At 38.2% G+C, this 23,168-nt stretch overlaps 1 protein-coding gene across 8 annotated transcripts in view; it reads left to right on the forward strand.

Annotated features, from left to right (window-relative positions):
* ACTN2 (actinin alpha 2) overlaps positions 1-23,168 on the forward strand; it is an 86,503-nt gene that overhangs the window by 52,733 nt on the left and 10,602 nt on the right. For 6 of the 8 annotated variants that reach the window (XM_072856430.1, XM_072856432.1, XM_072856431.1 and 3 more), the window contains 12 exons: positions 3,229-3,310; positions 5,459-5,544; positions 8,250-8,342; positions 9,369-9,599; positions 10,719-10,866; positions 12,427-12,577; positions 18,383-18,491; positions 19,278-19,418; positions 19,813-19,995; positions 21,147-21,281; positions 21,763-21,942; positions 22,302-22,448. In XM_072856430.1, the coding sequence (XP_072712531.1) occupies positions 3,229-3,310; positions 5,459-5,544; positions 8,250-8,342; positions 9,369-9,599; positions 10,719-10,866; positions 12,427-12,577; positions 18,383-18,491; positions 19,278-19,418; positions 19,813-19,995; positions 21,147-21,281; positions 21,763-21,942; positions 22,302-22,448 (1,686 nt within the window). The remainder of the gene's footprint in view (positions 1-3,228; positions 3,311-5,458; positions 5,545-8,249; positions 8,343-9,368; positions 9,600-10,718; positions 10,867-12,426; positions 12,578-18,382; positions 18,492-19,277; positions 19,419-19,812; positions 19,996-21,146; positions 21,282-21,762; positions 21,943-22,301; positions 22,449-23,168) is intronic. The other 2 variants (XM_072856436.1, XM_072856435.1) reach the window with 1 other exon arrangement.

Raw genomic sequence — 23,168 nt, forward strand, 5'->3', positions numbered from 1 at the left:
TTATGCTTTTAACCTCCCAATATGGAGGTTAAATCAAATACATTGGAGTTCTCCATTCAACACTGATAGTATTGTACAGTCCATCTTGTTTTGTATCTGGTGTAAATGACTGTAGATTGCAGAGCAGTAAACAATGAGATGATGATTAATCCTAAGATTCCTTAGAACAAACACTACCCTTGGTAATCAGGAGTACGCAATAAGTTACTAGTCTTACATAGAAAATAATCACCAATTCTTAGATTATACTTCTACCTATACTTCCAGAAAAGTGGAAACAAAACTGATATCCTAACTTCCTTAGGTAGTACCTTAGAGGGACTACAAAACTATTTTATTACAGTGTGCCAATCATGGCAAAATGCGTGTTTTCTAACAGATACCAGCCACTTTGGTTTGAGAGGGAGGAATTAGGAGCAAGTAATAATGTCAGAATTTCTGGGTATCATTACTGAAGAATAAAACCTACAAAGAAACTGGAATGTTGTTGTTTCATGTTACCTCTCAATGCATGTGTACCATTTTCTGCTCTCTGGAATGAATTCATCTTGAGGTCTGACGTAAACACCAATAAACAGAAAACTTAATCATGGTTTTAATTTGTTGAGTGCAACTTTTCATTGATGAGAGAGACTGGTAAATTGTAGACTATATTTTCCATTCCATGCCCTTCAATTACAAATTGATTTTACTAGTGGACTCAATTGTTACCAGAAAGCCTTTGATGAGGGGAAAGATAAATGAATGAAATGAAATTATTTGAAAACTTAGTCTGCTTTATATATATGTTAAATTCATGCTGAGGTCCCCAAGGTGAGCAGTGATGAAAATTAAATTAACGTATTCCTAAACACATAAGGTTTTAATTTAGGCAGTTGTTAAGGCAACTGCAGCTCTGAACCAAAGGGCAAAATATTAGACATCAACACCAGCTTGTTCTCTAATTCTACGTACAAACTTTCCTACCGATTAATTCTATGTACAACCTTCCCTACCGATAAACAGATTCATGGAATGACTAAGCTACCTGTCTCTGTGTACATGTGCTTAAGCATGGTACAAACAGAAGTTAGTTTGGTTGAGTTTGTGCTTTGAAAAGTGGTATACAGTACTAAAAAACTTCACAGTATAACCATCCTATATATAAGTGCTGAGAAAAGGGAATAGAACATAAGCAGACCTGCTTCAGCATTACTATTTCCCTCTTAGAGGTTTCCAAAATAGGAACAGGTCAGGTTTCAAACTGAGGCCGAGCTATGGCACGTAAAGCACATGCAGAAAAATCCTAAAATAGATCTTGCTTTTCTGACCTGGCTGTGTTTGATTGACTGCTCATTTTGGTTACATTAACAGCTGTCTTGGTGTCTTGTTTCTTGGTTTCTTATCTCCTGCATGCTGTCCTTTCCTTTTCTCACCAATGTGTTTTGTGTGAACTTGTAGCTGGAAAGATGGCCTTGCTTTCAACGCCCTTATCCATAGACACAGGCCTGATCTTCTTGACTATGACAAGTTAGAGGAGGTATTTCTTTAGCTGTAGCAGAGATTTTTAGTTACTTTGGCTTGTAGTTTTGTTTAAAAGGATGGCTGATGGAGATCTCTTCCAATTATTCAGAAGTTGTTGTGATTTTAAACAAATCCTTTACCAGTGGAACACTATTTACTCATGGACTTAGTACCAAGCGCACAAATAGGAGGTGCTCATCACTCATCCATAAGCAAAGTGTTTTAACCTAGTCAATAGGTCTCACTTAGATTTAGTGTATTTTTGTCCCATTTAATTTCAGTAAGAGTTTTTGTATACACATTTAGTAAATGTTGTATTGCACATGGTGTCCTGTGTAATAGCAAAAATAAGTTCATGGTTTTAAAATATTGTCCACATTTTAAGTTCCTCTTAATGTTAATGATGTACAAAACTGCTAAATGATGATAGAATGAGAACTTACTATTAGAGGCTTTGTATTCTATTATACCCAAATTGTTAGGTTTCAGAATGTAAACTCTTCTTCACAACACATTTTATTGAACATGCAGCTTTTAAAGCAAAGGCTATCTAGTATATGTTTACAGAAAGACATGACATGGCCATTACTACTTAAGATGCCTGGCATATGTATGTGCATGAGGAACAGACTTCTGTGAAACTTAAATTGCTGTGATTCCATAGTAAATAATCTTACTAAGTTCATTTCAAAGTAACAAAAGAAGCATGCTTGAGACTAGATCCCTTTACAGAATGTGTTTATATTCAAATGGAAGCCCTGGCAATTCCTGACAGAAAACTGTTAACATTTTTTCAGTGCTCTGCAGCATCTCTAACTTTGCTCTTCTGTGTCCTGTTTTCCCAACCTCTCCCTGTAGACATCGGCATTGTTCAGAGTGGCTATGATCATTTAGCAGTTTGTGAATATGTGAAAATAATAATAGCATTAATGGCATGAACTGCCATTTCACATAGGGTGTTTTCTCTCCAAGCTGATACAGGCAGGCTGCTTTAAGAGCAGCCCTAATCTGACACGCTCCTCCATTGTCAGCAATAGCTGTCTGTAGTGTAAGGCATGAAATGTGTGCTGTTTATCTGAACTGTGCTCACTGCTTCCTTTCTCTTTCCTTCAAAAACCAAAATCAACATCTCAAAACCAGAGGAAGTTCTCGAATTTCCATAGCTCTAAAATTCAATTTATAGAGGCATTACAGATTTGTCTGTCCAAGCCAAAACTGGGAAGTTTTGCTCCTTCTGGAGAACTGTTCTGTCTGTGCTTGCTGCTTCTCATGCATGCACCTGACCAACAGAGAACTGAGTAGAATTCGTATCACTGTAATATAACGTGTAGTAGGTATAAAAACATGCAGGACTAACTTTGTGATGAACGGTGTAGTATAGCCTACTGGCCCAATGGCCTTGACTGTATGTATTACTGCTGTGCTTTGTTCAGAATTAGTTCAGAATTATGAGTGTAGACTGCATACGTTATCTATGTTCCCCTCCAGAATATATTTGCAGCAGAGTCCTAGTGGTACATAACAGCTTATTACTGTTTTCTTTTGAAAGTACAGCAGTAGACAGTCCAAAAGTTCATATACCTATAGTCTGCTTTTTGAAGAACAATAGTTGTGATTCCAGTTTACAGTTTGGAAAAACAGAGTACGTTTCAGTGTACCTACTGTAGTCTTGCTTCAAGGAAAAACTTCTGTCTTTGACTAGTTGTATTTTCTTCTTTAATGCAGGATGACCCCATAGGAAATATCAACCTTGCCATGGAAATTGCTGAAAAGCATTTGGATATCCCTAAGATGTTGGATGCAGAAGGTGAGAGTTATATCTTACTGAAGTTTGTGTTACTCACAAGCAGGAGACAGTAGAACTTCTTTTGTTTTCTATCTAGCAAATTTTCAACATTCCTTCCATGTGAATCATAATGGAGCGACCTGCTGTTTTTTTCAAACAATGTTTTCCTTCTTGTTCCCCATGTATTGGATAATTTCACTCAGTTTTTGCTTCATTCCTTATTGTTTGTTACTGTTTGTATTTATTATAGTACGTTGGGCCCTAACCTCAGCACGTGGCCCCAGTGTGATAAATGAGGTAAAATGCAGGATCAAAAGATAATCCTTGCCTTTAAGAAATGAAAATCTGAGTCTAATAAAGGGAAATACAACTGTTAGCAGCTTAAAGCATATTCACTTTTTAAAATGTTTAAGTGAAGGGGCCAGAAATAGAAATAGAAGTACAGAATTTTCAAAATATACTAACAACATGCCTCCTATGAAAGGGAGCTAGGTTGAGGGAAGCATTTTGGGGGTTTATTTTAATTGTAAACCTTTTGCAGTGATAGTTTTAACAAATAGTTTAATGTTTGGTTTCTCCTATAATCTTTAGAGTTTGTTGACAAGTAACAAGGAAATATTTATTAAAGTTTCCTGAATTTCTTCAAGATAACCAAACTTTTGTATGCCAGGCAAAAAATGGTGCCAAAATACTGGAATTTGCCTACACTAGTTCAAAGCATTCTTTTCCAAGTATGCAGACTCTGCTCTGGTGGCTTGTCAGTAGAGCAGTGATAACATGGGAATTATCCAAAGCACTCAAACTCCCTGTGTCTGCTCCCCTTGAAGTCTTTGGTAGGAAAGTTAGGCCAATACAGGATGATTTGGAAAATCCAGGTTGTAACCTCTTCATTGAAGAGGTTTCTTGGTTTCACCTTCATGCTTAAAAACTAATTGTTTTCATTTTTTGAATTGCAATTCCCCTTTCAAGCACCACTTAATTATTTTACTCTGAAATACTGTGCAAGGAATAAACAGAAGTGCTAACTCCTTATGACTGAACACCTCCCACTATCATTCTCCTTTCCTCATTTTTTCTCTTCACATACAATGTAAGAAACCTTTTTCTTTCCTCACCAGATTTTCTGCACGTTCTAGCCCTTATTTTACTATTCTCTTTCTTGGCAGGGGAGGGGGAAATGAAATCATGCTTCTTCTAACACCCTCTAAGTATTCACCATCACTTTTTACTCTCTTTACTACCACTGTGTTCTCAGTGGAAACTTTGCAAAGTTTTGTTCACAACTATGTGAAGTGGATGCAAAATCAGTAAACATGTTGGTCCTGAACTTAGAAATCTCACTGTTAATATTAGAAATTGTCACCTAATTCCTTGGTCTTTTCACACCAGTATCTTCCCGCTCCTTACATTGGCAGGAATCCTTGCACTACCATCATTCATCACTCAGCCGTAACTGGTGTAAACCCACCATTTTCTGCCTTTGTTAAGTGTTGAAAAGGTCCATTTTTACCAATGTACCCACACCTTGATTGCACCCTCTCTATACTTTTACTCTTTCCTGACATAATAGGGACAAAGCTATCAGCCAGCCAAACCAAACTCTTCTGTGATTTATGCTATTAACTTAAAAGACAGACTGGTGCAGGGATTGCAAAACTGTTACTCTCCAACCTTTTCTTAGCACAAAATGTATTTCTGGACTGCAGGAGTTCTACAGGTTTCCAATGTATGTCAATACCCTGTCAGTCATGGGGACCTAATATACACTGTACTCACTCCTATTTTGTGACTGTCAGTGGCTGTGTTTAACTCTGGAATAATCCTAGTGATTTAGATGAAGTTGCTTTGGAGCGACAGTGAAGCTGAACCCAGTAGATCTGCCAGCCATGCCATCTGCTTGGAAGTTTCCACAAACCAGAAGGTAGCAATACCTTTCTGCACAGTCTCAGCCTTCAGATGTTTTGCCATTTCAGGGAGACTTATATCTTTTCCATTTACTGATTCCTAAAGCTCAGGTAGCTTTGCATTGATATCAGTAAACAGATGCAACCTGAATAATTGTGTATTTATTTTGAATCCTTACAGCACTGAGGTGGGCATCATCAGCATAATCTGATGGAAGTACCTTGTGAGAATTTCTGAGCAGTTAACCCTCTTCTCTCTACACAGATGTAGTAAACACTGCCAGACCTGATGAAAGAGCCATTATGACTTATGTTTCCTGTTACTACCATGCATTTGCTGGTGCTCAGAAGGTGAGATTGTAGAAGATGGATCAGATCTCATCCTTCACCTTCTGTCTTGTTTCTTTCAGCAATTTTTCCTCTTCTGATCTTTTCCTCAGCAGTTACTAGGACAGCATCTTAGAGCTGAGCTCATTTCCTGTTGCCTGATTTTTCTCTGTGAGCCACTGTCTTGGTAGAGCCAGTAGTAGTCTATCCATTTGTTCCATAGAAACAAACCTTCCTGTCTTAGCTTTCTGTATATTTACTAATAATATCCAGTAGGTTTTTGACAGCTGATTACTGAATGGGATAGGGGACATCATTCTCTTTAATTGAATTGTGTGCATTCATTTGAAGCACCTTTAAAAATGCAAGATGAAAATAAGCTCATTGTGAAAAAACAATTTCAGTAGTAGAATGACATCTTTTTTCTTCCTGCTGGATATTATTCCTGCTACAGATGTCAAAATCATCATAACAGATGCTCAGAAAATAAACCCTTCTCTTATGCTTTCAGGATTGTTTTTAAAATGTTAAATGCTTAACGGTAAGTACAAACGGCAGCATAAAATGTTGCTACTATGCAAAATAGACACAGAAACATACACAGACATCTCAGAAGACCTCTGGAATCATGTCCTAATGAAAAGAAGGAAAATTTTTAAAAGCAAGACAGTTCCAAGTGGGACATACTTCAGGTATTAGTAATATAAAGAAAAGATACGATAATGATATATAATGCTAAGATTATAACTAATCCACATGCAACTTCCAGAGCACATCTCCTCCGATCAAAATGTAGTCTGTCTTTCCTGTGTCTTAGTCATTCTAAGTCACCAGACATGCGTGCCAGTTCTTAAGGAGATAGTCCTGGTAAAATTAAGGTCACTCCCCCTGTGACAATACTGCAGAATCAAGCTTATTAAAAAAAATTCCACCTCTTTGTAAGAGCTTATGTTGAATTTCTAGTGTACGTTTTATTCTGTCAGCACCCGTCAATCTAACACTAAACTTATTACAGTTTTGTAGAGTTTCTAGAGTACAGAGCTATGGACAAGAAAACAATCAGAATGACACTATGTTATGCTTTTATTTATTCATCCTGTTTTCTACTCCTCTAGTCTTTTTTTTTGTTTTGTTTTAATTTCTCCCCCCCTCTTGTAGATATTGTGAACACTCCCAAACCCGATGAGAGAGCTATCATGACATATGTGTCCTGCTTCTACCATGCTTTTGCTGGAGCAGAGCAGGTATTAATCAACTGTCCCTTCAGGTTGCTGTGTTTTTGATTGGTTGTTTCACATTTCCACTAGTTTATTAAAAAAAATAATTTAGTACTTTGTGGTTTTAATTAACAATTGCAAGTATTACTTGAGCACTAATACTTGTTTTTAACCAACACTTGAACCTGTTTTAGTTAAATGTTGTGTAGCAAGTTGAACTTCTTTAATTCCAATGGACATTTCTGTTTCTAATATTGGGTCTTTATTTGGTGATTATAAAGACTATTTCAGAAAAATTGTATTTGCAGATACTGTGAAATTGAGTTGTTGTTTGTTGCTACATCAACATATGTGTTTGCTGTGTAAAAGAATGTTTGACTTTTGGAGATTGAGACTATTCTAGACTTACTCATGTTGAGTAGTAATTTAGGGCTGGATTTTCAAAGAAGCCTAAAGATGCAGAAAGGCACAGAAGACATCCAACACAGTATTTGTGTCTGGTTCCCACTGAAGCCAACTGAATTATTTGTGGATCAAAGTACTAGTATAAAAGGCAAGAACATCAGCAGCAGATCTGTCATACAGGATGGGATTCTCACTTACAAATATGGCATTTCCCACTGTTCTGCTTCATGCATTTCTAGCCTACAAATGGACATAACCCAACTTATGTGACAAAAAATAATAAAGAACCCTTAAAGTAGTTGATATTTTTCCTTCATCCTCAGGATTTAATTTCCCTTCCTGTCTGGTAGGCCCCCTACACCTTAGCACAGCTATGCTGTTGCGCCCTCTTGCTTCTGGGTATGAAGGGTTTGCTATTCATGCAAAAGGGGGATTCCAAATACTCTGTAACACAGGAGTCTACACAGATATTTGATTAGATATACTCCAGACTCACAGTTGTGTGAAAGTATAGATCTGTGATGTCAAACTACAAATGTAAATTTTAAATATGGCAGAGCTACACAGTGCCTTCACAAATAAATTTGGCAGGGGGCATGGAAAGATTTGCTGTCAGTGGTTGAGCTGCCCATATGGGCAGGTCAAGGGTATATGTACATATGATGTGCAGGTATAGAGTGGTCTGGGACTCCTGAATCACATCCGGTGTCTTTCCAGTGTGGCTAACAAATCTGATACTTTCTTGGTGTGATTTAAAAAAAATAACCTAATAGGATAACTTTAAGAATGGCCTAAGTCCTCTTTGAAAATAAAAGATTTATTAGACAACTATAATGGCAGTGTGAAATTCCGCCTTGTATAATAAGTCTTCATTGTACAACAAGGTGACTTCTGTGCTGATCTGTGCCTTTTTCAGGCCATTGGGATCTGTGACTACATATTTACAGACTGTAAATATATATCTAAGTAACCTAGGAGCACAAATCAACAACTATAAAACAATGTGATTTTTATTTGCAGCAGCCACATTCTCTCTCTTTCTCCAAGCCTGTACCTTTCTCAGAATGTGTTTATGAATATGTCCTGTTTATTTGCTGTGTTTTACAGGCTGAGACTGCAGCTAACCGGATCTGTAAGGTGCTTGCTGTGAATCAGGAAAATGAGAGGTTGATGGAAGAGTATGAGAGACTAGCAAGTGAGGTAAAGACAGCTGTATCTTTAATGTGGTGATAATTATGTTCATAAAATACTGAAAGCTGAAAGATTCATGCACTTTCTGCAAGACAGCAAAGTGAAGACACTATGAGGGTAAATCTCACAGTGGTAGGGTACAAAGCTCTGTTGACCAAGATGTCAAGGTTCAGGTGACTCCTTTGCCACAGACTTCCTGTGTGACCTCCAGCAAGTCGCTCAGTCTCATTAACGTGCCAAAAAGGGTGTTTTGAGCACTGTCATCGGTCTGCCCCAAGACCAAGCTTGCTGTCTCTGTAATCTCCAAAGACAGCCATCCTTGACCACATGTGCAACATACAGGATCCTGTTACTCTAAGCAAGCCCATTGGCTCTGTGTACTGCAAAGCACACCTGGACAGGGTCTTTTAGGGTGTTCACAATGCAGCTGTGAACATAGGCAGCAAGTAAATGAAGAAGGGGGCACATTGTGCTCCTCCTGTCCTTTCTTGGTAAATGGCAAATTTGTGGAGCCAGGACTACAGATGTGTAGTGCACAAGTGAGAGCTCCCTTGTCTTTAAAGCATAACCTGCAAAAACATACTGAGATCATAGACACAAAGACAGTAGTGCTACATTGGTAGTAATGGACTTCTGAGTGAAGATTTTCATATGACCTGAGTTACTTGGCTGGTGTCTGTCCTGATCTCATAACTATGACTACTTGAGACATCAAGACCAATACTTTTGAAAGTGGCAAGCGATTTTGGGTAAATCAGGTCTTGAGTAATTAGCTAGAGACACCTTACATGTGTGTTCATCTTTCTGAAAATCAGGGTATTTCTGGAAATACCTAGCATATCTGGGAAAAATAGTTTAAAAAAGTATACTTCAGCTTTGAAAATCTTGTGCTTACTTGCCATTATGGTACTGATACCAACTGAAGTCAATAATATAAAAATGGAGCAAACTTGATTAGGATTTGTGCATTCAATATGATAATTTTTGGTTGCTTTTCCATTGCATTTATTTCAATTGTTTGTGTTGGTTTGAAAGCTTTTAGAATGGATTCGCCGGACAATTCCTTGGCTGGAAAACAGGACCCCAGAAAAAACAATGCAGGCTATGCAGAAGAAATTAGAGGATTTCCGGGACTACCGCCGCAAACACAAACCTCCCAAAGTCCAAGAGAAATGTCAACTGGAGATCAATTTCAACACCCTGCAGACAAAACTGAGAATCAGCAATCGGCCAGCTTTCATGCCATCAGAGGGAAAAATGGTTTCAGTAAGTAAAGGAAGCATCAATGGTCCGTTCTCCTTTTTATCAATGTTCTCACAAAAATTTCAACATGAAGGATTGAATTGCCATTTTAAGTCATCCTCAGAAACTTCAGTTTGCTGCACTTTATTGATATCAAACCACTTGCTTTCTCTTAAGCATGTTCCCACCTCTTTGAATGCTTTCCCCAAGAGCAAATTGTCTTGAGACGTGATACAATACAGGGCTTCCTCTGGGAGTGTTATCAATACTTCTCTATCAGTGAGGCCAAATATTGTTTATTAAAGCAAAACTCACAGTGGTTTCACTGACATTTTGGTCATCAGACTTACAGAAACAGACATTGCTCAATATATGTTTCTGATTTTCTACTTTTTAAAATTAAATTTTGTTTTTTTCTTATGTCTGTGAAGGTAAGAATAGTCAGTACCAAGAATTCTCACCTGCTGATAAGTATTGTAAGTTGACTGTGGGTGAAAACATTTCCTGTGGAATATAGCAAACCTGTTTCTGTACTCTGTTCTGTCATTGTGTTTTGTTTGTTCAGATTTGATAAACAGACGATTGCACTATCTGAAAAGGGCCATTGTCCACTCCCCATATGCAGCAAATAAGGGCCCTCTTACTTCAGTTTCCTACTCATGCCTTTGAGTTTCCAAGGAAGCTCACAAAACTTTATGCACCACAGAAAGTGAAATGAATTTGTATTCCAGATAAAATACGCACCAAATCCTCTTGATACTAAGTATTTTGCTATTGTCAACTTCTGCGAGCAAAGCACTTTTATTCTGATAACAGATAGGTATGTCACAAAAGAACATGCACATGGTAGAATGGGAGGTAAAAGCAATATGTCATGAAGACACTGAAGCAGCTATGCTTGGAAGCCATTTGTATAGGGGTTCCTTTCATGAACCCACCTGAATAGGACACACTATTAGATGTCTGGACTACAAGACTTCCTGAGCTGGCTGACAACACTTTCTATGATTCTGTGATTTTACAAAATCTGGACATAAAAACTTCCCTTTTTGGAGCAAAATTGTGAATGAATGGGAAATCTGCAAATTTGGATAAAAAGAGATTATCGTTTCATCCCCTGTCTCCCATGTATTCTCTTCACAGGATATTGCCGGCGCTTGGCAGAGACTTGAACAAGCTGAGAAAGGCTATGAAGAGTGGCTGCTGAATGAAATACGAAGACTGGAAAGACTTGAACACTTGGCTGAGAAATTTAGGCAGAAGGCTTCCACTCATGAACAGTGGGCATATGGTGAGCAGAGATGGCTTTTAACATTTTTAATGTTTTAATGTTCAAAGTTGAACTGTCAGCGCTGAATATTTGCCAGCCAGAAACTCACTCATAAGTAGCTTGGGCAGTTTTAGAAACGTAAAATAATAACAGATAAAATTGCAGGTTTTCTTGACTGTAGTCATGATCCTAACTCGTAGGCATGTTGCTAATGAAATGTAACTGTAAAAATCATACTCTTGAGGTAGTGAGTGAAACTTAATAGGAATATTCAGGATTTGAATAGAGGCCATTACTGCTAATGGATTCCTATGTATTTGTACACCGGCAATCCAAACAGGAACGCAGTGACACCAGTGGTTAAGTGTGAAATTATTAACAGCGTTATTCTGAGTTGATTATCATTTGGTCATCATGATGTTTTGAATAGTCCACATAAACTACATGATAACAGACTCATTTCTGCTTTGCTCCATACCCTGGATTACACCCCATTTATAGTTCTGTTTTTTAAGGGTAACCTAACCTTACGTGTAGTTGTAACAGCTATAGGACCATACACTGGCATACAGTTTTGTTGGGGACCATTAAACATAGATCTGCTCTATCATCCTATTGTTTGTCCTGACAACAGTCTTCCTGCTTCTGCCATGCTTCTGGCTGTTTCCAGCTAGAATCTTTTCACACTGTGAAAGTAAACCAGAGTCCATCCCATAACACAATTGCTGGAAGCATATGAGGCTGTAAATGGCTGCCAAGCAGATACTAGAAGGGAAACTACAGTGTTTTTCAGCCCTGAGAGCCTATTTTCTGAGCATAAATTACTCATGGTGACATGTTACGGCTGTTATGTAGGGAAAACTTCACATAAGCTGGTACATAGCAAGTGAAACAATAGTCCCTTCTGGCTCTATAATTCACAGAGCTGTGTAATGCCATGTGGTGAGCTGCAGTTGTAGGGGCTGTCTGTATAGATGCAGTTGTCCAACACAGGAGCTACTGAGGAGTAATCTTTCAGTTTCTGATTTGCTTTTTGCTTCTCTAGCTTTTTGTAAATAGGTTGGCATTTTCCACTTAAAATTCAGTGTTTGATACAACAGGCAGCCACACGTATCAATCTTTTTTTTTTTTTTTTGGAAGTGCTGAAATGAATAATGAATTGAAGGCAGAACATGAAAAAGAATAACAGATCATTAGTAAGAGTGAAACTGAGCTTAGCAGTGTGATTTCTGGTTTCGTAAGTCTACACTACAAAAGACTTACCACAATAGTTTCGAGCCCCGGTTTTTGCCAATATACCATTTTTATGCCAATTTCTCAAGGAATGTAATACTTGCTCTTTTAGACCAGTATAAACAGCCTATGCAAGAAACAAGGAATTACTGAGAGATCTTTAAAAATATATTCTAATTAACAATTAAAAATTGTGCTGACAATTTGCCACTGATTTCAGTGGGGGTGGGACTTCATCTCATACATGTAATTTTCACTGTGCCTCAGTTTAAAAAGTTGACTAAATTTGGAATTGTTCTAACAAAAAAATTAGTAAAAAATTACTAATATTTTAATTTCCTCTTTCAGGCAAAGAGCAGATCTTACTTCAGAAGGATTATGAATCTGCTTCTCTGACAGAAGTCCGCGCCATGTTAAGGAAACATGAAGCTTTTGAGAGCGATTTGGCTGCTCACCAGGACAGGGTGGAACAGATCGCTGCCATTGCCCAGGAGCTGAAGTATGTTCCATTTAAAGGCTTGCAGCTGCTGACATTTAACTTTGCGATAAACTCTTTCCAATGAATTTGATAGTGTCATAGGTACCAACGTAAGAATTCCAGAGATAGCTTCATAAGTATATTATCTGAGCTGGTCACTGAGACCTTTCCCTCATCTCCCCCTTACCCCCAACCAAATATAGATATTCAACTGACCAAAATTATTTGAAAAGAAAAATTTAAAATTGACTTAACAGTAAGCTTTTAGCATTAGCTCTACTGATGAGTCCGTTGTGTGTTGAGGAGAATGCTGGAGGTGTTTATTTCTCAGTTCATATGGTCTGCTGAGAGGTACTGGCTATAAGTTGTTTAACTTGGAAAATAATGTCACTTACACAAATTACAGATTGAGCATCTTCACTTTAAAATCAAGTATTTTCCCACAAGTATATTCTTCCTTTCAAAGGCTTCACATCCTTAAATTATCTCTATAGTAGTGGGTCACGCACTGACTTTTCTGAAGATTTAATTGTCTCTAGTATACTTATTTTCTTTTTATTATATTTGGAAGCGCCGTTGTCTCTCTTTTACAGAAAGGGCAGTGGGGCATATGGAAACTAAATCACTTGCTCAGGGTCACACAAGCAATCAAGCACACAAGCTCTCCTATAGGAGAGCAGGACTTTTCACCCACAGTTCCATCAACTTAGCCACAGGACCAACACTTGCTCACTCAGCATACTATGCCCAGAGAAAACACAGCCAAAGCTGAGAACAATTCTACAACACATTTAGGCTACATCTGTATTGTTGAGATTAGCTACATAAGTCAGGGACGTGAAAAGTCAAGGCCTGTGACTCACAGACACCCTTATGGCAGCAGAAGTCCTGCGTGTTGATGCAGTTACTCTGGCTAAACTCTGTCTTTATCAGTGGAGCTTGCTTTTGTTTGTGGGAATTCTGTTAATTCACCTGTGTGAAGCACAGTTTTGTCAGCAAAGCTCTGTCCATACTGACAGAACTGTACTGTTACATACTGATGGTCCCTATTCTGGTAAAGTCATCTTGGTCTGTACACCAAGCTAAGCACATTTGATTTTATAATCTTATGCAGTTAATTGCAGTGGTTTTGTACTGTAAATCAGTGGTGCTACTCCTGATCTTAGCAATTTGGCACATACTTAAATTCATTGCTCACCCTCAGTATAAATATGTAAAGCCAACAGGAACAAATGTGCGGTAGTGGTCGAAACAGGAGCCAACATCAAAATTCTCAGATTCCTGCCCTTGGCTTCAACTCTCCAAGTTTCAGTTTCTCACCTTCTTGAATAGGCAAAACAGTTACTGCTCAAAAATCAAGTGTTAAAAATATGCCCTCCTTTCACTTTGTGAAGGACCATGACTCATAAACAGCTCCGCATTCATTAACAATTTAAAAATCAGAGAATTCTCTAAAGATGTAGTTCAAACCTGATAGCAGCAGCACTTACAGTAATTGTGTAATTCAAATGGATTTAGAAGAAAAATCCTATTTTTCAAGATTATTTAAAGGAGGAAAAGTAAAGCACAGTAGGCAGAGTAAGTATTGGTTCTTAGTGTGAAAGAAGTATGAAAAACACAGAGGATGGAGATTTCACTGAGTATGTAAGCTTATGAAACACCTTCTGTCACGCCTTGATCTCTGTTGTGGAGTTATTTGTTCCTCTTTATACTAAAGAAAGTTTCTGAAATGCCTGATCATTGTTAATTCAGCTTCAGCTTTACAAGTGATGAGAAACTTTGGGAATGTAGTATACATAGCACAGCATCTGCTTACCAGCGTTTTGAACCCTGTGTCCTTTACCTCTGGTGAGGCCAGTGAACACTGTATCCTGTCTATTTTAGGATTGTCTCTTCTCAGTTGTTTCAGTAATTTGCTGTGTGAAGTTAAACAAGTTATTTGTGGCATGCGCTGCAAAGGTGCTGAAAACCCACTGCTTTTAGAGATGCTGTACTTTGACTTCTCTGTTTCTCCATACAATGGGGCTATCAGTGCCTCATCTTTCACTGGGACTCAGTAGCTCAGTTAGGCTTGATGCCCTTGGAGAACACTGAATGAAAGGTCATAAAGATCAAGTTTTATTATTAGCTGCAAGCAAATGGGCAGCTTCTATTTAAATATTGATTTTAATAATTTATACATAATTCCTCACACAATGAAAATGCTAATTTCTTTCTCCATTCATATTTTTTAAAGAAGGATTGACTAACGTCTGAATGCTAAGAAATGTGCATTGGCACCTGATCCAAAGCCTATTGAAGTCAATGTGGGTATTTTTTTTCTTGGTTTTTTTTGCCGCTGGATCAGGCCGTTACAGAAATCGTCATCATCTGTGTCTAAATTCCAAGTCAGTACACCTCCATGTTTTGTTTTAGTCAATCTCTTGCCTGCCTAATGTTGCTATTCAAAGGAGAACAATTGTTGTGTGACCTTGAACTCTATCAGTTACAGTTTCCTGTCTGTTCTGATATTTTCTGCTGCAGCAGCTCAGTCCACTGTGTGCTTAAGGTTAAAGTTGCTAAAAGCTTGTTGACTGGTGCTGTTTAGATAAAGAATTCGTGTGTGTGTGCAAGCAGGTGATTCCAGCCAGGATGCTGCTATAAGACTGTTGTGTTGCAGCCTGTATAGATTTAGAAATCCTCGGCAATGAGGCATGACAAGGCTTGGATAGGGCTATGCACAAAGCTGGAAAAACTCAGGGATTTATAAAATGGGAATTGCCATTTATGACATAGCAAATGCTAAATAGAAATTGAGTGGGCTGTACTATGAAGCGCCATATTAATTTATGGTCTTGTGTGCTCATTTCAATGTTTTCGATCATGGAGATAGATAAAATTTTTGGAATGTAGTTTCTTGCATATCTGTCACTTCTAGTATAGCAACTTATTTTCAGCCAAAGACCACTATCTGTAGCACTGATTTGGAGAGTCTTTTTACTTCTGGAAACCTGGGCTCAAATTGTGCTTACGTGCATGATTAACATGAGCCTGGTTCTGAAGCAGTGCTAAAGCATGTTGCTCAGCAGGTTATTTTCGTGACACTATCACTGTTCCTGAAGTGATCTCATACTTAAGTGCTTCTCTGGATCAGGACAAAATTTGACTAAATTTTTAATTCTTTACAGATAAGATTGAGTTACTTCTGTGTGCTTAGGGACATGGTTTAGTGGTAGACTTGGCAGTGCTAGGTTAACAGTTGGACTTGATGATCTTAAAGGTCTTTTCCAACCTAAACGATTCTATGATTCTATGATTCTAAGACCAAGAAGAATAGCTTAATGATTTTTAAATTCCAAAGGCTGTAGATTTCAAATAACCAAACAAATAGAAATGACTGTTCTCTTGGAAGCTCTGTAACGCATGTGCAGCAGTACTTTGTGTATGCATGATAAGCAAAACTTCTTTACAAAATGTGAAGTCTAGTCTCTTCACAGCTTCAATGTTGAGAGAGATACAATAGGACAAGGAATGTAAACCTGTGCTTTATTTCCAAGTAAATAATCTCCTATGAGTTGTTATTTCTTCTTCTTCTCCTGCTTTGAGCAGAAAAATGTTCTTTCACACATATAATACACTTATTTGAATTAAACTACAGCTGGCCCAGAAAGGCAGTGGAGGTACACTGTTTAATGCCACTTGGTGATCTAACTTATGACTTTTGACCTACGGATGCCCTTTTTAAAAGTTGTTTTGATAATATTATTCTCCTACCTATTTGTCCAAGAGCACATATCCCTGGAAGAAATAGGATAGCAGAGATCTTATGGGGAATGACTGAACCTCCCTGGCAGAGCTGGTGGAGGAACATTGCACATTATCTTCCAGGACTTTGACCAGAGCTGGTACAATCAGTCCCTCACTTTCATGGAAGGACACCTGCCCTTATCCTAATCGACAAAAGGAGATAAGTGATCCATTGAAGCAAAAATAAAATTTGCCGTACTTTCAAGGATGTGACCTGGAGTATCTGGAAAAATACCTTGTCCATATTCTGGTATATTAGATGTGGTATGCAAAAAGAGACCAGAATACAAATCTCCACATCCTATCCACTTAGTGAGCTCGCAGCTCACACAGGAACATCATCTAATAATCTCAATATGCTATAATGAGAAAAAACAACTTTTAGCCAAAAACTCATAGCAGCAAAATATATCTTAGCCTGTGTCATCCAAAACTCCATGCTTCTGACTTAAAATTTCTTAACAGATAGATGGCTTTTGTGGCATTCCTTGAAGGCTAACAAAAAGGCTTGCTCTGTAGGAGGAAACAAGTTTTCGAGTTAAGGAGCCCTGGTATAGTATGACTTGCTGGCAGCTTTCTCCTTACGTGTAACAAGTCTACCTTCACAATTTTGGGTTGGTTTTATTATTTTTTAAAATTGTTATGGCATTTTATTTTTACTTGTTTTACCATTTTTCACTTTCGACAGTTGATTGATTGCAGCACACCTGAAGCTTCTGTTAAACAGAATGGTTCACATACTTCTGAACTTTACCCCAAACCAGATTGCTCTGACTGAGCTTAGAGGAGGAAGCATGAACACTGCCTACAGTGTAGCTTCACGGTCAAAAGCTACCTCTATTCTCATTTTGTCCTCTGTGATTCTCTGAGTTACTGGTGGAAGTGATCTGTACATCCCTCTTGCCAATTGCCTAGAGAAGAATGTTCAAAAGAAGGGAACAAATTCTGTCTGCATTTAATGTCTTGTTCAAGCCTTAAAGTAAATCTTAGCTTCATATTGCCATGCTGTCACATAATCACAATCTCTGCAACATTTAGTACTGGGCAAAGCGTCCTCAAGGAGCAGCCAAGAGCTAAATTCAGTGGATGATGATACACCAATAAAAGTGAGCTTCCAAAGTGCCAAACACATGTATTTTATTATGGTCATGATGGCTGCAGCAGAACCAAGGGGATTACCTGCAAAAATTCAGAAATTCAATTTGAGACAGACTCAGTGCAGAATCTCAGGACAGAGCCTTAAAAAGTTTAGGCAGAATAGCAAGTTGCTTTCTGTCAGGGTAATATAAGCCTATTAAGCAGGTGAAAAAGCAGTGCTAACTGCTACATCCTTTGTGGGTGCACTGTTCATGCTGGTAGCATACGTGGGTCTAGAGATTCCTGTTCTCTGAACCAGCCAGTTCTAGGGTGTAGCTCTGTGAGGAGTTCCTGGAGAGGAAGATGAAAATTGTTCTCTGTGCCCCAGATCTAGACAGCCCTATTAGTATTGCCAGGCCTGTGAGAGAGAGATTATGCTTTGAATGCAGCCTGAGGTCTGTTTCTCAGTTAAATAATTTCAGAGCATATGAGGCTGGAAAGGATCATTGGATTATTTAAAACAAAACATATATTTCAGGCCAATTAATTTAAAAGTGTACCAATCTTCAGAAACTTGATAAAGTCCCAGACTGAAGCATTCTGGTCTTCAAAAGAGATCAAATTGCTTGTGCCACAGGAATAGCTGAGACAAAGATGGTTAGATGCCTTACTTGTCTTGGATTACGCCTTACTTACCTGGATTGGATGAATGGATACTTGATTCTTCTCACAGCAGAGGAGGTTGATCCTGTTCCTGTGCTGCGCTTCTTGAAATGCTGAATGTCTAGATCACACATGTCTATACTGCAACACTTGCTTACCTGGAGAAGAAATATTGCAAAAAGGAGGGGAAGAATTACTGAGGGCCAGTGGAAGAGTGTGAGACAGTGGAAAAGTGTGGACAATGCAGCCGCTCCTGTCTTTCAGAAAGTCAGACAGATTTTTGTCTTCACTCTTTCTTAGTGAACTGGACTACCATGATGCTGCAAGTGTGAATGACAGATGCCAAAAGATATGTGACCAATGGGACAGCCTGGGAACACTTACTCAGAAAAGGAGAGAGGCACTGGAGGTAAGCCATATAACAATGATCAGCAGCTCAGCTGAGGCAGGGAGGGGGGAATAAACCAGTTGTTTCAGATCTGGAAACAGTGCCATTGAGCATCCACTTTGGAATCCAAACAGCAATAAACCCTTTCCTCAGGTCTCTATTTCATTTTGCTACGGTTTCATCTGCAAACAGATTGAATTGCTCACAGCAGACTTGACAGTGCTCAGCTGCCAAGGACAGTTCTAAAGCAGCAACAAATGGCATGCGGTTTATAGCACCACTCTGGGAATTTGATGTCCAGCAAGGATAACAAAAGCCATTAGGTGCTTACCTTTTCATACTTTGTGCTTAACCAGGTGAGGTACAGGATAATGGCCAGCACTGAGTTAATTTTTTGGTAGTGAGTATTCCAAAGCACTGAGATACTTTCCAAAACCATGTTCCTTAAGAAAAGAGGAAGTCACACACATGTATGCCAAGGTGGAAAACATACGTGTAACTCTTCCTGATCTATTTGCAGATAGATCACAATAACAAAAATACTTAAAATATCAGTAATGAAACAGTAGTTTCACCTGTTATCTTTCAAAGGCATTCACCCCTTTTAACATGTTGGATATGAGAGTATCTTTACTATTAGTCCTATTGCCTTGAGTGAGAATCCTTAAAGCAGGTGGTGAAATCACTCAACAATACAATCAACTGCTTTTGAAAAGATAAGGCATGACTTTGTGCATGGGTGGGTGTGTGTGTGGAGCTAGGTCTTGCCCTAGTAACAAAGGAATGTACCTTTCCCAACCTGTACAGAGGACGGAGAAATTGCTTGAAACAATTGATCAGCTTCACCTGGAGTTTGCCAAAAGAGCTGCGCCTTTCAACAACTGGATGGAAGGTGCTATGGAAGACCTACAGGACATGTTTATTGTTCATAGCATAGAGGAAATTCAGGTAAATGGTTGTCTATTTTTTGACTTACAGTCATAGGGAAAACAAGAAAGGAAGCTTTTCATTCTTGGAGAGTAGAACATGTGTAAGAAAAAAAAAACCATACCTGTCTTGACATTTTCTTTGTGATAGGCAATGTCTGCTCTGTTATAAATAGGGTTCTTCATTGGTGTGAAAGCACATTCCAGAGATCGTGGAAGAAGCAATGGTCCTGGTAAACTCAATGAGGGCTGCTTCATGAATGTATCTACATGTTTTATTTCCTGTATCTACAGATACATGTAGACAGGGTGTTTGAGAGGCTGAGACAGGAGCTGTGCTTATTTACAGCAGATCTTCCAGATGTTGGAAGAAATATTAAAGTTTTCATGCTTTCCCTCTCTGTTTCTGATTTTAGAGTTTAATCTCTGCACATGATCAATTTAAAGCTACTTTGCCAGAGGCAGATGGTGAAAGGCAGGCCATACTGTCAATCCAGAATGAAGTTGAAAAAGTTATTCAGAGTTACAGCATGAGAATAAGCGCAAGCAATCCTTACAGCACTGTTACTGTGGAAGAGATTCGTAGCAAGTGGGAAAAGGTAATGTATGCTAAATATATAAAGGACATTGTAACATAGTATTCTAGTTTAGGAATACTGAGAATATTCAGAGAACTTTACAATAAATCTGTAAATTATTCTAGATCATCAGATGCCAGAATGAACTTTCTACAGTATCTTATGCTCTCCCTTATGTTTGCTAGGATGACTTCGCAATATCCCTTGCTCCCATCACTCAATATTACCTATGTCCTTTCTGGCAGGGCAAGAGAAGGATGTGTTGGGGCTAGTGCAGAGCTGGTGGCTGGACAGCAGATGGGCCAGGGAGTGCTGTCAAAAGAACAGAAAATGATTGTATTCTTTCTCTCAGTATAAACAGTAGTTCGTGTGTCTCTTCTACCCAGTTGCTGCTTTTCACAAATGTTGTAAAAAATTAGCATCTTTGGGACCATTGATTTTCTGTCCAATTAGATTGAAATTGGCAATTACCTTAAAAAATTACTGGGGAGGGATTAAAGAGAGGCTCCTAGAGCAATCACACAAACTTTATTTCATTAGGAACCAAGACAGATAATATGCTGAAAGTAAATGATTGTGTAGAATGTATGAATTTACCAAATACATAAACTTACAGATGAGAACACACCCTCAATGGGTTATAAAAACCAACAAATAAGGACTAAATTCACAATCTCCCAGGGCAATCGAGAAGGGTAAGCCAAAAAAAGCATTTGCAATGTATTAGAGACCTTCAGATATACATGATGGACAGAATGTGTCTCATGTTATCCTATCGTAATGGTTGTGCTCGAATAAAATGTTTTGCACCGACTGTTCTTAGAACAATTACTTAGAGATTGAAAACTCACCTGTGTTTCAAAAGAAAAACAAAGTAACTTCTCTAATAGAAGTTCAAGTTAAATAATCGTCTTGAACTTGAATCCAGCCAGAGGTGCGAATTTCTTTTTCCATGTCAGTGTCTCTGGCCAGGCTGCCCAAGACAATGTTAGCAGTTTCTTATGTTAGCACAGAGTTAGTAAATAAAATAGTGATCATGTTTCTGGCTTGTCCTTCTGATATCAGCCTTCAGACCAACAAGAAAAATTAGTAACTGCAGACTTATTTGTTCCATTTGTTTTTAAACTATTCAGTTGTGCCTACTCACACTTAGTGCTTTCCCACTGTAACAGGTGAAGCAGCTGGTGCCTCAGAGGGATCAATCCTTGCAGGAGGAACTAGCCCGCCAGCACGCCAACGAGCGCCTGCGTCGCCAGTTTGCTGCTCAGGCCAATGTCATTGGGCCATGGATCCAGACCAAGATGGAGGTGAGTGTCAGACCCTCATGCAGAAGCTGACGAACAAAGTGGTTTATAATTTTTTATCTCTGCTTTATATACAGGACAACAGCAATCTCCATGATAGTTCACCAGCTGTTTGATCCTGAAGTATTTAGCACCTGTTAAGATGATTTTTAAAACTGTAGAAGCTTGTACAAGTGGTACCGTGATGGTGAGCAGGAGATGTAGCTTTGAAAAATCAATCACTAAACAATTACTATTTAGTTTTTGCTTTCTGTAAAGGAAAGATATGAGGATGACTGGGGTCTCAATACTAATTCCAGAAAGAAATGTGCTACATTTCTTTTGAAATGTGTTTTCTACAGTAAAATTTATCTTCTCCACTGTATGAAGGTTTTATTACTATTGCTTCTTAGTATGCAAATATTACATATTTATGTGAACGTTGGTCAGATTAGCGAATCTGAAGCTTAAATTTTGCGGGGGGTGCCTTTGTTTCTTTTGACAGGAAATTGCCCGCAGCTCTATTGAAATGACAGGGCCTTTGGAGGACCAGATGAATCAGCTGAAGCAATATGAGCACAATATCATTAATTATAAACACAACATTGACAAACTGGAAGGAGATCATCAGCTTATACAAGAAGCCCTGGTGTTTGACAACAAGCACACCAACTATACTATGGAGGTAGCCATTTACTCCCTTTTGTACTTGTTAGTTTATTCTGCCCTCTTCTGCCATAGAACTACCTTCCCTGATATGAAGAGACTGCAACAGAGGATGGAATTTGGCAGACTTTCTGACAATCTCATAAGACTTGTTTTATTTTCATTTATTTTTACTTTTAGTGAAGAAGTACCCATTCAGAAACTAGTTCCATATTTTTCTGAAGGCCATTTTTATTTTTAATGGTCATAATATAGAGTTAGTGGTATGGAAAATATATCATGTAAATATTTAGAGCTGATTTTTTGCTTACTGTACCTTTTATACTCTAAGAAGAATATATTTGATTCTTTAATAAATCAGTATTTTCTCTCTCATAGCACATCCGTGTTGGGTGGGAGCTCCTACTTACCACCATTGCTCGAACTATCAATGAGGTTGAGACTCAGATCCTCACAAGAGATGCCAAGGGTATCACCCAGGAACAAATGAATGACTTCAGAGCATCATTCAATCATTTTGACAGGGTACAGTACTGCTTTTTCTCAACTAGCAATATTTATTGTTCCAAAAAGCAAGTTACTTTTCATTCCAAATGTAAGCCTTTTAAAAAACTACAAATGCAGTAGCAATGGGCTCTTTTTAAAAAAGCAAAAAAGATCAATTAACAAAGAATTTACAGCCTTATGAAATCATAGCATTGTACAGATACATTAAAGATTAATTTTTACTCTTTAAATGTAATTCAAACTTATAGATCTGCTAATATGGTTGAGTATTTGTTCAAATAACAGGCAGAACTGGATAAATCTGTGTGTTTTGGAAAATAACATGCCCCTTATTTTAAGGCAGTGCAGCATGTTCTGCATACTTGCCAGCGGCTTCCATCTCATTAAATTTAGCTGTAATCTGGATTACAGGGTTTTTTTTCTTTTAATCACAACTTGTCCCCCTAGAAATAGATTTGTAGGGAATATAGCTAGGGCACTGATAGCTGTCAAGGAAAATAATTTATTTTTCTGGCTGTATGTGGGAAATACGAAGCTGTTTTTTTCAGTTATCTAATCATGGATGAATAAAAAAGTAGGAATGAAAACACTATTGTGAAGAAACTTAACTCACTCCTTCTGTGAGTTATGCAGTATTCATGGATAGAGGCTTAAAAAGATAGCTATTAATAGACGCAATAGCAAAATACATACAGACAGGGATCTGACATTCCCAGTTGGAGAGCAATCTGTACATGA

Source organism: Ciconia boyciana, chromosome 3 (genome assembly GCF_034638445.1).
Source record: "Ciconia boyciana chromosome 3, ASM3463844v1, whole genome shotgun sequence".
NCBI classification, from domain to species: domain Eukaryota; kingdom Metazoa; phylum Chordata; class Aves; order Ciconiiformes; family Ciconiidae; genus Ciconia; species Ciconia boyciana.